This window comes from Cupressus sempervirens, chromosome 11 (assembly GCF_028749045.1).
Source record: "Cupressus sempervirens isolate cs-2001-9-10 chromosome 11, ASM2874904v1, whole genome shotgun sequence".
Lineage (NCBI taxonomy): Eukaryota > Viridiplantae > Streptophyta > Pinopsida > Cupressales > Cupressaceae > Cupressus > Cupressus sempervirens.
Window position 1 is genome coordinate 807417478 of NC_143128.1, and position 16018 is coordinate 807433495.

Consider the following 16018-nt stretch of genomic DNA (forward strand, 5'->3'; position numbering starts at 1 on the left):
GGTACACTTTCCAAAGGAGTAACCTCATAATAGCTATCGTCTGTAATACTGCCATCCAAATTCTGGAGTCCAACTGCTGAAATTGTATCATCAAACGGAGTGACTGAAGCATCAACATAAACCTCCGTATCAAAGGAAACTATTGAGGAGACTAAGTCCTCAAAACTGTCCACAACATCCCCCTGGGTGTCATCTGTAATAATCAGATCCTGGGACTCTTCTGTAAACTTTGTCATATTTGAGAGATCATCAACCCATTCCAACAAGAATGGTCGACTGGATACATGAACAATGCCCAACAAAGGTGTGTAAAAACTAATTCCAGCATCAAACAAGCTGCTGGCATGGATGAGAACTACACCTGGCAAACTACTAATCAAGTCCATGATGGTGCAACAGATACTACTACCAAAGAATGATAAATATCTCCGGTCAAAACGATCCCAAGTACTAAGATAAGGATCCCAACATCTAATCCATGAACGGAAACCAACTGGCAATTCAAGTAAACTTCTCACCTGAGTAATGTGAACAATACCAACTGACTTCACGAACCTGTCTACAGTCTCTGAATCCAGAGTGTGAATGTTAGACGTACTCATATCATCATTAACGTGTGACCCGACTGTAAAAGGAAACTGAGTCCCTGCTATATGCGCTAACTCTCGAACTGAACTCACCTCAAGACAACGCTCGTCCACATGTCTCTCAGAATCTTGGAGAGCCAACTTCATTGCCTCCATGCCTTCCTTGATTTGTTGTAAGTCGTCACAAGAAGAACCTGTTGTGACTCCTTTCTGTCTCTCTTGCAATTGAATCATCCAAATGTGATTCTCAATCAATCCATGTATCCTATCATGATGGGATAAAGTCATGACAATATTCTTGTCCCTTGTCTTCAGCTGACTTGCCAAACCAAGTAAAGAGCTACTAGCCTCTATCTCATGTGAAGAAGCATCCAACTGTGCCTGATACTCACTTTCTGCAAAGTCCTGAATGCTCACTTTCTGATCAACTGTACTATCCTCAAACATGACAGTATCCTCAACTGTTGTAACTTCATCCAGCCCAATTGTACTGGAATCACTATCTGTGTCAATTACACAATCTGGTGTGCCTGTGATATAACCTTCTGATGCAACTGGCTCAACCTGCACAACATCTGTAACCCCTTCTGCCTGTGAAGATGATGCAGATAAATCATTACCTGAAGATGTGCTAATCTCTCCCTGTATCGAATCAGCATGTCTGTTAAACTCCTCATACAAGTTTCTACCTATCATAGACAAGGTACGATCCTTAGGCCTATCAAAACATTCAATCAGTCTCTCTGTAAACTCTACGTATGAGGTACTGTGTGCATGACCCATAGTGACCATACCATGATGCCACCACTCGTGTGCTAATCCATCTAGGTGAATTGCTGCATACTTAATAGCTTCTTCCTCAGGCATAGGGTTCATTTGAAAGTATGTGTCAAGCCTTTGAACCCAAGCTCTTGCTGTAGACTTCCTCGAGCCATCATAATATGGTAACTAAAGTTTCCCTACTTTCTTCCGTAGCTCATAGCTCTGGTTCCTGTCATGTCCATGTGGCATATGCTTCATCCGCACATCTATATACTCCCTAAAGGTAATTGCAGCAATAAAATCTGGACCTCCGGCTTCCCAATCTCTCCTCAGCTGGTCCTATATATCAGTGATCTGGGGCTCTGGTACAGGTTGCTCTAGAGCTCTAGGAGGAAATGTGGGAATAATGGGTCTCGAACTCACTGTCCTAGTTTGCTGGGGTGCTTGATCGAAATTGTTCCCAACTTGTTCGCCTCCATTATGTGTCCCATCTTGATTATTACCACTTTGGTTATTACCATTCTGATTATTTCCTCCACCCACATTAGCATTCAACCCCATTTGACAAGCCATCATCTGCATCATAAGCTCAAATCTCTGACTCTGTTCCTGTGCTCTTTGCTCTACTGATCGCTGTCCTTGTTCTAAGGTGTCTAATAATTGTAAGAATCTTTCCTTTCCCTGATCTGGACCGGCATTCATTTTGTCAAATATTTTTCTCTCTATCTGGCTATTCCAAATTCCCTATAAGACCTCCACAGGATGGCAGAACTTATAGCTCTGATACCACTATAATAACCCCAATAGGTTATAACTTCTTCAAACACCAAAAATCTTTATACTTCAGTTGTTTGACATTTCGTCAAACGCTTTGCAAGCAAGCTCTGATACCACTGTAATGACCCTCCTCAAATCTGTCCTCAAAAATGCTGATGAAAGCTCAAGGAATTTCATCAAACAATTCACATGCAAGGGACGTATGACTGATATAGTATTTCAGCTAGCTTCAAATGACTTTTTCTTCAATTTGCATCAATGAGAATCTTGTGCTAGAAGACTACAATGGACTACACAATGACCTAACATGAGTGTGCTACTAATGTTGACAATATTCAATGCATATATATGATCTAAGCATGAGAAATGAACACCTACAGCCAACTGGCATTTTTACAAACAGTTGGTATGCAAACTAACTAGCTGATAAATAATGATATTAATTTGCTTAAATGACACCTGCAACTATTATCTTCTTAATTGCAATGAAAATTACAATGCTCATGAAATATGGCCAAGACTTTGGCATTTACATGGATTACAAAATGATAATGCTGGTATAATGCACACTTACAGCTGAAAGCTTATAACACCCTAAAAAACAATACTAACAAAAGAACCTGGTTGTAGATGGCTGTAATAATTTCTTTCTATGCTGCCCCTTTTGCTTTCCTTTTTTCGAACTTTTTCGGCTTGCGTTTTTCAGTTCTGCTTTTTCGGACTGCTTTTTCATACCCGTTTTTTCAGCCTGCTTTTTCGGTTCCACTTTTTTCGGACTGCTTTTTCGTATCCGCTTTTTCAGTTCCGCTTTTTCGGACTGCTACTATGTTGAATCTCAAGACCATATCTTTCAATGGCGTCAAGATTTCCAGCTTGAAGGGATTTCGTCCTCCAAACTATTGAGACATAATCTCCAGAAAATTTTTCAATTTCTTTAATATTTCCAAGCATGAATAAATGAGAGCTATCCTCTTTCTTTTAATCCCTTCCTCACTTGCTCCACGCTTCCGTCTTGCCAGTGTGGGATAATACATGAGTTTTAATATTACTTCTTTTTTTTCCTTTTACAAAGTCCATGTATGTACTCAAAAGGGGAACTCTTGATTTTTTTTTTATAAAGTGACTTTATAAAATATTTTATAATTCAAGTCACTTTATTAAAATAATTAAATATAAAATTACCTTTTAATATTTTATTTATTTGATAACTTTATAAATAATTAACTTAATACCACTTATTTATTTAATTAAAATAATTAATTAGTCATCCTCATAAAATATTCATTATTTTGGACAACCTAATTAATTAAATTAATTAAATCAAATTGCCTCCAAAATGGGGACATGACAACAAATCAAAACAGTTCATAATGAATAACATATGGTGCCGAAGGGAAAGACATAAACAAGTAGTGAAGAAAATATAAGCAATTGCCAGAAACAGTACGGGATTGGAAGAAAATCACAAAAAATGGTGTGTTCTATGGACTTTTGTGTGGGTTTGAGGGTGCCCCTCGACCTCGTTGGGGGTGATGTTCCCTAGACCCTCAATCAGTTTAGTTATCAGTCGTGGGAAGTGTGACTAGTTGATGAGACCTGGAGCTGTTGCAGACATGGAGTGTCTGCGTACCAGAGGTGGAGAGAGCACTGGAGCAAGCATTTCAAGAAGGATGCTACGCTTTGAGGCACTCGGAATAGGTGTTGGACGTAAGGCTGTCTTGGTAGATGCATAGAGAGCTTTGGAGGAGTTGATCATCCAGTTGGAGGCAGTAGAGCGACACTTAGCTCAACGTACCTAGGTGTTGGAAGCAGAGAATGCGACACGGCTGGCTATCAAGGTCAAATTGGCTAAGGTGACAGTATTGTGTTAGCAGAGGCTATAAATGCAACGTGTTTTTGGAGACCAATTTGGTGTAGGCACGGGAGGAATGTGAATGTGATGTGACAGAAACAGATCTATCTTGTTATAGTTAGTCAGTTAATGTATTATGTTTTGTTAATTTGTCTCGGATATTTTGTAATTGTCGTCCGAAGACGACTTTTCTTTTGGGGGGGATGATGTTGGTAAAATCTATATTGTAGCCAACGGGTAGAATTGTATCCAAACGGGGGCATGATGGTTGAGTCACCCCTTCGGGAAGGTACATGTACACCGTCCGGAATGGACTTTGTAATCATCGTCATTGTAATCAATCATATCGAAATTGTAGTATCTCTTGTATAAATGCGAATAATAAAAGGAATACTTCTATGTTACATGTTCTTGTTTATTGTCTGAATGCATTAATAAACTGCTTACCCTGTACGATAAACACAATTTAGACATAATTCAAAAGTAATTCTATAGTTGATGGCAATGCTACTAATATCCAATTTTAAAAAATTTGACTTCTAAAAATTTACAAGCATGCAATAACGAACCTTGAAGTTGACTTCTAACAGATGAAATATGAATCGTAGCTCTCAAGAAATAATCCATTTTACTCGTAGGATTAGAAATACATGCTCCTTGCTTATAATTGCAGGTGCTCTAAAACCTAATCGCTGCCCTCCAATAATTGATTGCAGCCTTCCATAAAGTTTCAAATTGCCGTCAAATACAAGGATGACAGCCACAGTACATTCCTCTTAGAACCATGCCAAACAATAGACAATAATGGCATTCCAAATCACAAATTCTCTAGCCACAATAAAATTCCTAGGTACAGTACATAATAGTCGGGAAATACTATAATTTAATTAAGACAATTTTTAGAATTAATTCACAATACCTTAGCTGTGAATTACCAAGCACTTCTTAATTCCAAACCCTTATACTTCAGCAAGGGCAAAGAAATCAGCAAACTCAAAAACTTTTCGCAAGCAACAAAAGAAAATAATCAATTAGATACTTTACTCATCAAATGGGCTCATATTTATAATCTCCAAATGGCACAAAGTTTCCCAAATGAACTTCACTTAAGAAGTTTCTCACACACAACATTAAAACATAATAAAGTGTCATTATAAACTAATTTATTAATTGCTTTTGGCTCCGAAAATGACCTTTTCCACCATAACTTCAAATTCTGACATGTAAGGCCACTGTTTCTTGTTCTCATGGTTTAAAACTTTTTGTCCCAGTTCCAATGAGCTATGATATAGAGGTGACCAACCAACAACAGTAACAAAAATAACAACCTCAGTGTATTTAGATGAATAATAATAATAATTTACCCATCTTGCGAAAACAACTGAAGAAGCATCAGAATCGAAATCTGACAACACCAAAGTGATCCTGATGATGAAAGACGGTGAATGAACCTGACGGGGTGACTTACTATAAATAGACGCTCCCTCCAAGATTCTTGGAGCCCAAACTGGAAGCCCGAAATAAAAATTGAGAGCATCTTCCAACTCTTCTGACTCAATTGAGCTCATCGGAACAAATAGATTGACTTACTATAAATAGTAACTCCCTGGATCCAAAACACACTATAGGCTGTTGGAATGCCTATAACCACACAATTAAGACTTTCAAATGCTATTGTCAACTCACGAGGGTCGCGATGGTGAACTAACTTGGCCAACTGTAGGAACTTGCTAAAAATGGGGACATTACAAAAAAGCCCCAAATCTAAGCATTTTTCTTGAAAATGTGGCTTCAAAACCTCAAAATTGTTTACCGCATAGATTAATTGATTGATGCACACAAACAATGAATATGAACAACAAAAATAGTACTCCTTTATTCGCATATGCCAACAGATTACATTATGCTTGATAAGATTCGATTAGATCCTTTACAATGATCCCAGATGGGGTATAAATACTTTCCGCTGAACCTTCCCAAAGGGGTCCGTCAGCTACATAACAATACTAATCTATTCGTCCGCTACAAAATCTTTACCAATGACAACACCCTGTCGGCTATGGTTTCTACCGACGACAACAGTGTCCCCCTTCTTTGATTGTGATTTCTCTGTCTGCATCCCCTTCTCAATTTCTGCCTATGCTTCTTCCAGTCTCTTCTTTTCTTCCATCGAGTTTGGGTACAACTTTGCCTATTTACGTGTAATTGCCAAGACTTCCTCTTCGTCCGTTTCCAATTCAATGCTGATCAAATTCACTTCTGATTTCGATTTCGAGCACTTGGCATCTTCATGGTCTCCAGGACCACACCATCTGCATAACAACTACAATGTGTTCGTTGTTGTATAGTTTTGTGCAAAGTGGCCCTACAAGTTGCATGCCCAACATTGAACCATCGGTCGACTATTCACATCATACTGAATCCGATTGCGGCCCCCATTATTATTGTTATTATTGTTGTTGTTGGTGTTGTTGTTTTGTCCCCTTCTGTTGTTTCTGTACCCACCCGAGGTGGCATCGTCATTGTTTGTGTTTTCGTTCCCTCTTGACGTGGATTCTTCCTGTGTTAAGAGCACTTGTTGATGCCCTCTTGTTTTCATATTGAACGGGCATTCCTTTGTGGAATGTCTCATGATTTGGCAGATATCATAGAATTAATTCTTTGGACTGGATCTTTTAGTGTGACCTTCTGTCTTACATTTTGTACACCATAGCTCGTTTTCTTTGGTCTAGCTATTCCCTTTCTGCATATTCTTAAACTCTTTCATCATCTTGATCATATCCTTCTTGAGGGCTCAGACCTTCTTACTGCCCTTTTCATCACTATTGCTATCCTCAAAAGAGGATTCATCCGAGTCGGATGATCTGCTTTTCTTCTTTTTCTTTGTAATCTGTTCACTCTCTAAGTCCATCGCTCGATTGTACGCTTCTGTGTACGACGATGGCGGTACAATCTTAACTTTCCTTTTTAACTCCGGCGTAGTCCTATGAACCATCTCTTTTTCAGCCCGTTTACTGGCTTACTTTCCTTTTTATTTACTAATTCTTTTAGTTTTCTAGCATATTCACGGACTGTTTCATTTCTTCCTTGTTTTGTGGTGTAGATTTCTGCTACTATCTCATTGTTGTCTCATAGCAATTGAAACTCTGTAATAAATTCCTTCTTTATATGTTCCCATGTCGTTAGCTTCGCTAGATCGATGTCAGAAAACCAATCGATTGCTACACCTCATAAGGTGGTTGGAAATAGCCTTGCCCATTTGTCCTGGTCGTTTTCTCCATTTGCTATCCAAATCGTCTCGCAAGTTTTGCAGTGTCTAATCGGGTCAATCGTGCCATCCTCGTCGAACTTTGGTAACTTTTCCTTTGGACCGGCCATCAGTACCCTTTCTTTCCTTTGTTGTGCTTTGTTGTCTATACCCGCATTGTTTTGTACTCCCGTACTGCTCTGAATACCCGCGTTACGGACACCTACGTTCTCAAGTGGCATGAAGGCTTCCTCAAGGACTTGGTTATTTCGACCAAATTGTATTTTCTCGTCAGGTGTGTCAGGGACGAAGAGTTCACCACACACTCCTGTTCCTTCGACACTCCGAGCCGTGGTGGTCCTTTCCCTTCTATCCAAATTCCCTCTTGGTGTATACCAGTTTGTCAATTCTTTGTTTGTTCCCTCGATCACCCTTCGCCTTTCTCGGGCTTCTTCTATCAACCTCTCGCTTAATCGACATGGTGACTGCACTCCGTTCGTTAGTGCTCCCATGGTACCGTGGTCACCTCCTCTGCCACCACTACTGTACCCTTCGATGAGTTCTGGTTTGTGCCTCCGGTCGCTTTGCTATGTGTGGTTTAATACTTCTTGTGCCACACTTATGTCGGCATCCTCTGGATTCTTATTTCTGTCTTTATTCAATGTGTTTGGCATTCATAACACCCGGTCCTTATTGGCGACGGCGCGAAATGTTTACCGTACAGGGTGAACGGTTTATTAATGCATTCAAACAATAGACAAGAACATGTAACACAAAAGTATTCCTTTTATTATTCGCATGTATACAAAAGATACTACAATATTCAATATGATTGATTACAATGATGATGATTACAAAGTCCATTCCGGACGATGTACATATACCTTCCCAAAGGGGTGGCTCAACCGTCACGCGCCCGTTCGGATACAATTCGACCGGTCGACTACAATATAGATTTTACCAACAACAAATTGAAATGTGAAAGAAATTGATGCTTGATTTAGCTATAACCAGACAGGGTTATTACAGTGGTATCACAGTGGTTTCTTGCTAGCCTACAGGAATTGGGCTCAGTTTTTATTTTGTTCAGTGCTAACTTTGAAGATTTTCAAATCTGATTACTAGAGTGACCAGCAATTTAATTTTACCAGCTATGGACAGACATAGGACTGACAGTTTTAGAAGTCAATGGAGTAATGAGGAAATTAGCATAAAATTGAATGCCTTGTAGGAGAGTTTAGAGAAATTGAAGCTTCATTGACAGAGGTTGGTGGAGAGCTTGTTGGATCTAGCAACAGTTGAGAGGGCAGCGAGGTATATGGTTTCCGCCTTTAGAAGACCAACATCAAAGTTGCAGGGAAGGAAGCTTGAGTTTTCCCTGACAGGTGTCCATGATGCTGATGTGCCTATATTTAGTACGACACCTCCTAGCCCCATCCGTAGTGTTGATGATGGAGTCATTTCACAGAGATCAGTAGATGTGTCAATACCCTTGGTGGATAGCGACATTAAACTTCAGCAGGTTGAGGCTCCCAGAGTTGTTGCAACTAGTGCATAGACAGTTGATGCAATTGTTACTACTGACATTTCTGGCACTCTTGAGGAGGGGATTATTATTGGAGATTTGTATGTGAGTTATCATGGTGTTGCTCCAGTACAGGAGGCGGTTGCTTCCTCAGGTGGGACCAATGCATGTATGGAGTCACTCAGCTGTGATGTTGGTGATTTGTATGTTATAGCGGAGTCAATAGATGTGGATGCAGATAGTATGGATACATCTGATGATGCTATGAGTTGCACCGGGTACGATATCCCTTGCTAGGTATTTGCTGATGACTCCGAGGAGGTTTTGGATGGGTCCCAGGATCAGTGTTTATAGGATCTATCCTTTGAGGTGGAAGCTGAGACGTGGGGATATTGATATTGTGAGGGCTTTCATTTCTTCAGATGAGGAGTTGATTGAGGTACATAGTAGTTGTATCTCGTATGCAGAGTTGTGCAAGGTCGATAGCACATATGCAATGAGTGGTCTTGTGGTGGGCAATTCTGATTTGGTTTCCTATCATAGTGCAGTTAGTGAGATAGAGAGCTTGCATAGGAGGCAGGGATTACAGAGGCATCATGTGACTTGTCAGCTGAAGGTGAGTGATAGTGACATTTCTTCAGCTCTTGAGCATTATGATGCTATGCGTCAGATGCTACCTACATCTGGTCGGGATGCTTCTATGTTAGATGAACACAGTGATAGTAGTCTTTCCCTAGCAAAGGTTCGTAGGCTTTGAGAGGCTGTCAAGATCTTGTTTTCATTGTTTGTTTGCTTCTTTCTATTTTTTCTTCATTTGGAAGAAATTGCAAGTTCTTTCCCAAGGACTTGAGCACGTTTCACTTCACTCCACCTTCGACCTCTTCGTGCAAGTTCATCATTTCATTCCATCTTCATCATTACATGCCATGGCATGTTGCATCTCATTCTTCACATGCGATTACATGTAATCCACCTCCATCTATAATTACATGTAATCTCACTCTCCATTCCCACTTACATGCATTTCCATCCTCCGAACCCAATCGCATGTCACAATTACATGTAAATCACTTTTACATGTAATTGCATCTAGAGAACCCGTTTTTGACTAAAGTCACACTTTTAAAGTCAAAAGTTATCAATTGCACGGATTCCCATGTGCCTAACCTTCATCGCTCAAGGCATCTTTATAAGAACACATCCGTTTCCCACATGGATTTACATGCCATCCATCTTCCCAAGTCCCATTTTAGCTCTCCGCATGTACTTTCCATATCACACCCAATTCATTGCATATGTTCAATGAGTATCTAATCAATACTCCAAATATACTATTCCTCAGAGATCCATTTTGCCAATATTCTAATAGAGTCATAATCCATATCTTCCAATGATGAATTCAATCTCATTGAAACTTTAATGTTGCTGCAAGTCAGGATATGCTAGAATTTCTATAAAGAATGAAGACATCCAGTAAAGAAGGTGTGCTTCAAATCAAAGAAGTGGTAATTCATTTGGTCTCCATCTTCCCAATGGTTGTCTGAGAACTTGAGTTCATGTGGGAACATGCCAAGCACTTTGCTTCAAAAATAAAATAAAATTTAAAGGTGTTGGTGGAAAATTGTTCCAGGTTTACATCCCAAGACCTTCGAAAAGCTCTTCAAAGTGTCAAAGACTCCATAATGTGCCAATCTACAAGGGAGAATTCATGACAACTTGAACAAGAAAAAGCTTGATCACATCAAGTTTTCAAATGACAACAGACAATCCATCAAAGAGAGTTAGAGGCTATCAAAAGACGCAACACCATGGTTATCAAGGTGAATGCAGTGGTAGAAAATATAGGAGCTCCCGATCTTGTGATCATTCAGGCTTGCATCATCAAGTACAAGGCCCATTAGAACAATCCCTAGGATTGTTTCAATTCTCTTTTGTCTTCTTCCTTCTTTAGCTTTCATGCTTGTAGATTGGAGAGGATGTATTGCATGAAATTGTGTAATTACATGTAATTTGATTTACATGTCCTTATAACATGTAATCCAATAATTTCTCTTATTTAGTTTGAAAAGGTCAAAGTTGGTTGAATTGCTCCCACTTTTTCCTCCATCTTTTTCTCAACTCGTTTGCCTATATAAAGGAATGCCTTCTCATTGTAAAAATCATTTTTTGTTGTATGCAAGAAAGCTTTGCCAAACTTGTGCAAGCATAACTTTGATTATGTAGCACCAATTTGGGAGAAAAGTGAATAAATGAAGCAATTGGATTCGAAGCTTTGACTAGAAGCAATTGTGATAGCGCAAAATTAGAAGCTTTGACTGTAATTTGTGCCTATTGTCTTTGATTCATGCTATTATTGTGTGATCAATATTAGAGCATAGTGAGTTAAGAGGCAATCGGAGCCGAAGCTTTGACTGGGAGCGATTGTGGTGATACATAGACTAGAAAATTTGACTATAGCTTGTATTACCATCTCAAATTCATGAAAAATAGTTAGAATTCCCCTACTTCTAGAAGTCTTTGCGCCTCAATGGTACAGGCTTTTCTTATAGAATAGATAAAAATAGGACCTAGAGCCAAACTGATACACTTTCAATCAACCTTTGAGTTGGTCTTGGTTTATCGGTATCACCGTTTCTAGCTATTAGATAGAAGTGTAGTTAGAGATTTCATCTTGCCCATTACTCGCTCCGCAGGTGAGTGGATTCTTTCCTAAAAGCTATGAGGAAAGAATATTGGTAACACCCTTTATAATATCTCTCAACTTCTTTCTTACCTTGAGTTGATTCAAGGAACGGTGAGAAGGGGGAACCTTCCCTTTAATGTAGGAGAGACTTGGTCTCATACACTGTGGCTGGTCTACCTATTTTGCGACTGAATTTTCACAAAATTGGCAGTTGCAAAATATCCACCCAACATGGTCTTAAGAGGTTTTAATGTTTCCTTAGGTGTACTAAGGGGTCCTAGGACCACTAAGAACCCATTATGCCCCCTTATGATACATTATAATCACTTGGAACCCTAAAGTGTGCAGTGATCCCTTATTGGGACCATTCTTGATTTGTTCTAAAACTCCCAATTAGGGTTTGAATTATACTTGAGAATGGCTACATGTAATGTGTTTTACTAGGATAATATCCATCCCTAATAATTGTTGTATATCATCAGGCATATAGATATACTTCAGAACAATAAATTCTTAATGCCATATTTCTTAATTCTCTCCTAATCTCTAACTTGAATGTGGATGGTGGAATTATTGTGCTCAAGTAGAAACAATCTCCCTTATGTAAAAAGGCATGATTTGGGGTTTTCACACCATCACCCCATTGTGAATGGGGACTCCCTCTTTCAGCTTTAGCAAGTAAGAGTTGTCTTAGGTGGTTTTAGTTGGCAACATTTTGAAGTCTTCAAGTCCAAGGGTGAGTTTGAGCAATTTTGGCCTCATAGGAAGTAATATTGTTTCGGGGTTTGTGCTAAGAGTTTTGATGTCCTTTTGAGATACATTCATAGCCTAAGTCCTAGTGGAAGGGTAGAGTTTTAGTCTAAGTAAGAAAGGTTTTTACGATTGAGAAATGGGAGAAGGATTGTGAGCAAATTTGGAAAGTGGTGGAAATCCTCTAATCAAAGGACTTCCCCTAGTGGAAATTGTCAAACTCCAAGATTTCCACCAGCTATCATCTCTCTCGAAAACTCTCAAGGTTTTGCCTTAGGACAAAGGGATGTAATGTAAACTTGGTTGTGAGAGGTCCTTACTAAGGTAGCAAGCTGATTGATGCAATGTTAAAATGATGAAGAGAAAGAAAAATGGTAATTTTCGTAAGGACAACTACGACAAACATGTTTGGTGGAAATCCTCTAAGTAGAGGATTCCCACCGTGTATATCCTCTCTCAGGATTTTCACCTTTCTCCTCATCATCTCAAAATTGATCGAAAATCATATTGAGGCATAGCAACTTGAAAATGAATAGCATGAGGGGTGTGAGATAGTGAGGTTTGGGAATCTAAGTGGCCCAATCATGTTTGGTGGATCTCCTCTGACCAAGGCATTTCCACCATGGAAATCTTCTCTCTAGAGGATTCCCACCACATTCATCCTCCCAAACTCAAAATTCCACCACCCTTCCAAGGCACTCAAATCTGGTCTAAGGCCGAATCCAACATCAAGAGGGAAAGTGGAATGAGAAATTATGAAGGAGAGGTTGAAACGAAACAAGTTTTGGTAATTCCAAGGAAATCATGCTTGGTGGAAATCCTCTGGTCAAAGGATTCCCACCTCATTAATCCTCTCAAACCCAAATTTCCCCCTTTTCACTTTGCACTAAAATGTATATTAAGCAAGCGGTCTAAAATGTCAATTAAAATTCTTTTCTACACATTTCTATCTTAAAATATTTCAAATAATTAGTATGAATTGTCAAATGTTCAAATTATCTTATCTCATTTTACCATGTTGTAGGTGGGAGACTTTGAACTCATTTTAAGGACAACTATTTGAGAGAGTAGGAGATCGGACTAGACTATGATTTATGTTTGGTGTTGTTTGTCAAATAAATGATGAGAGGATAGGAAGCTGAAAAGTCAGTGGCCAACAATGTCCATAAGAACGTGCAATATGTTCCACAAATGATGATTTTTAAATATGATATAATGATGACAAGGCAAAACTATTTCCTTACATGGTCAAAGAAAATAAAGACTACATGACTAGCAAATGAGGTCTTAAATTATTGCCAACAACTTAGTAATTTTTTTGGTATTTGTAGACAACCACGGAAATGCAATTGTGATGCGTATTGAGCCAATTTGTTGTATTTGTAGACAACCATGAAAATGTAAGCACAATGCCTATTGATATTGTGGACCCACTTAACTAGTCAATGAAAATATTTTGCAAGGAATGTGAAGGAAATGGCAAAGGCAAAGAGAGTCTGAGATTTTTACTGGGAATTTGGATCTTTAGACTAAACTATATACCTAAGTGAACATCTATATGCTTATGAGGCCAAAAATAATTGTTAGAAATCAGCAAGAATTGATTCTAGCTAAATCTTCCATCTAATAAGGTAAAATGTGCCTCCTTGAAAAGAGGCCTTGATACTGCTGCAAGAAGAATCTTTTGAAATGTCCTATTTACTGAATTTTGTTTTGTCTGCAGAAATTTCTTTGGCAAATTATTCTAGTTTGCATAATTGGTATTGAATTGACCATGTTATGATATTTGAAGCCCACTTTGAGTATTCATGATAAAATTAGGTCATTAAGATAAATGATTATGAAAACATTCAGTCAACCATAGAAAAACTCACATGTCTGCTTCACAGTTGTTGCAGGAATATTGTTAACTCCTATAGACATTGCTAACCAATCAGAAGTACTATTATAGTTATAAATCTTGTTTTCCACTGTCTATTTCTTTTAATCTTACTTAACAGTGGCCACTTATCAAATCAATTTGGTTGAACGTGCTGATTGGATGGAACTGCTGCAAGTAAGCTGAATCTTTTGAAATGTCCTATTTATTGAATTTTGTTTTATCTGCAGAAATTGCTTTGGCAAATCATTCTAGTTTCTATGTTATGATATTTGAAACCCACTTTGAGTATGCACAAAAGTGCACTTTTCATTTTCTTGAGAAAATTAGGTCATAAAGATAAATGATTATGAAAACATCAAGTCAGCTATAGAAAAACTCACATGTCAGCTTGGCAACTGTTACAGGAATATTGACATCTCCTATAGACATTGCTAACCAATCAAAAATGCCATTTTAGTTTTGAATCTTGTTTTCCACTGTCTATTGCTTTGAACCCCACTTAACATTGGTCACTCAAGTTAACTCTAGTAAAAATATTCTCCTAGATAATGGCCCTATTTTCATTGAGGAAATTCAAAAATACATTTATTTGTACTGTGAAAACTTGTAGTTGTACTTTTCAGTAGTATTATTTGGGTGTAACATATTTTAATCCATCTTTGAATGTGAGAACTGCTCACTTGCTAGCCATTTTACCAGAGCAAGAGTTGAGGCAAAACTAGTAAACGTTATTCTCTTGATGAGAGGCCTTTCTTCATTCAGTAAATTGAATTGTAGGCTTATTTGAACTGCTAAAATTTGCATCCGTACTTTAAAATGGGATTTTTGGGAGTAACATCTTGTAGTCCATCTTTGAATGTGAAAACTTCTCTTTTACTAGCCATTTACCTTAGCATGCATCAAAACAAAACTATGCAAACAGTGATTGCCACATCTTCAACCCCTCTTTGTTACTAACTGGTTGCTTTTAAGTTTACCTAAATATAACGCTTCTTTCTGTTTGTCATGTAAAAAAAACACCATGTATCTCACATACTTTCCATTTCATTATATTGATGCTGAATTCTAATAATCTTATCAAGTGCGTAAGATTTGTTTGAAGGACAGTATTTGATAGATAATACATTCTATCTCATTGACTTTTATGTTGTATGTCTAGGGGCTTGCATGTTATCTTCTTATCTTGGAACACAATCATGACTAGGAGTCTTTCTCTTATATTTGGTGACAAACCTAGTTTATTTGGAAGGAAAGAAAATACTCGTGCTATTATCATTGTTGCTAGCCAAGTAAGTGACAGAGCAGTAACTCTTTTGCATTTCATTTTATTCTTTTAATTGTCATCATTGAAAAGATTGTGAAAGATCCCAAAAGGATCCTTTCACTGAACTTCTGTAAAATTTAATTAAAATAATAGATTTTCCTATGCTTTCCTTGTGGTCTTAGAGAATTAGACAAAAGTTGCAAAAAAGATCGTTTTTTTTTTTGTATTTTCCAGATATAAGTAAAACAATAAGTAACAACAGCAGCAAATAATATAATATTCAGTCAACTAGAATAGCTACAAATTATACTAGGCAAGATATGTAATCAGTATGCTAGCAAAGGTGTTTACAAACAAGGAATGAAGGCACCAGCTGCAAGAGTGGACCAGCCATGCACCAAAAGGTTAGAGATGGCTGACATAAGCCAACCAACAAATCATGTGCCAGCTGAAAAGCAACCCTACAGCTGCTATAGTCACACCAAGGCAGCAAGAAGATCCCAATGTGCCAAACAAGACCCTCAAGGTGCAATGCACAAGCACCCCAAACGTTGAACTTAACAATCTTTGTCAACTACTAAAACAATACTGTAGAATGCTACTGAAACCATCTATTGGGGTCTGCGTCCCAATAGCCAGGCTCTAGGGTTTGCATCCTAGTCCTTTAGAATCGCACCTCAGAGCAAATT

General features: G+C 38.3%; 1 protein-coding gene across 3 annotated transcripts in view; it reads left to right on the forward strand.

The window, feature by feature from the left end:
• LOC149532015 (Sodium Bile acid symporter family) overlaps positions 1-16018 on the forward strand; it is a 283483-nt gene that overhangs the window by 208435 nt on the left and 59030 nt on the right. For 2 of the 3 annotated variants that reach the window (XM_089808827.1, XM_089808828.1), the window contains one exon: positions 15225-15354. The exons of the other annotated variant lie outside the window; for it this stretch is intronic. In XM_089808827.1, coding sequence (XP_089664953.1) covers positions 15225-15354 — 130 coding nt within the window. The remainder of the gene's footprint in view (positions 1-15224; positions 15355-16018) is intronic. 3 annotated transcript variants of the gene reach the window in all.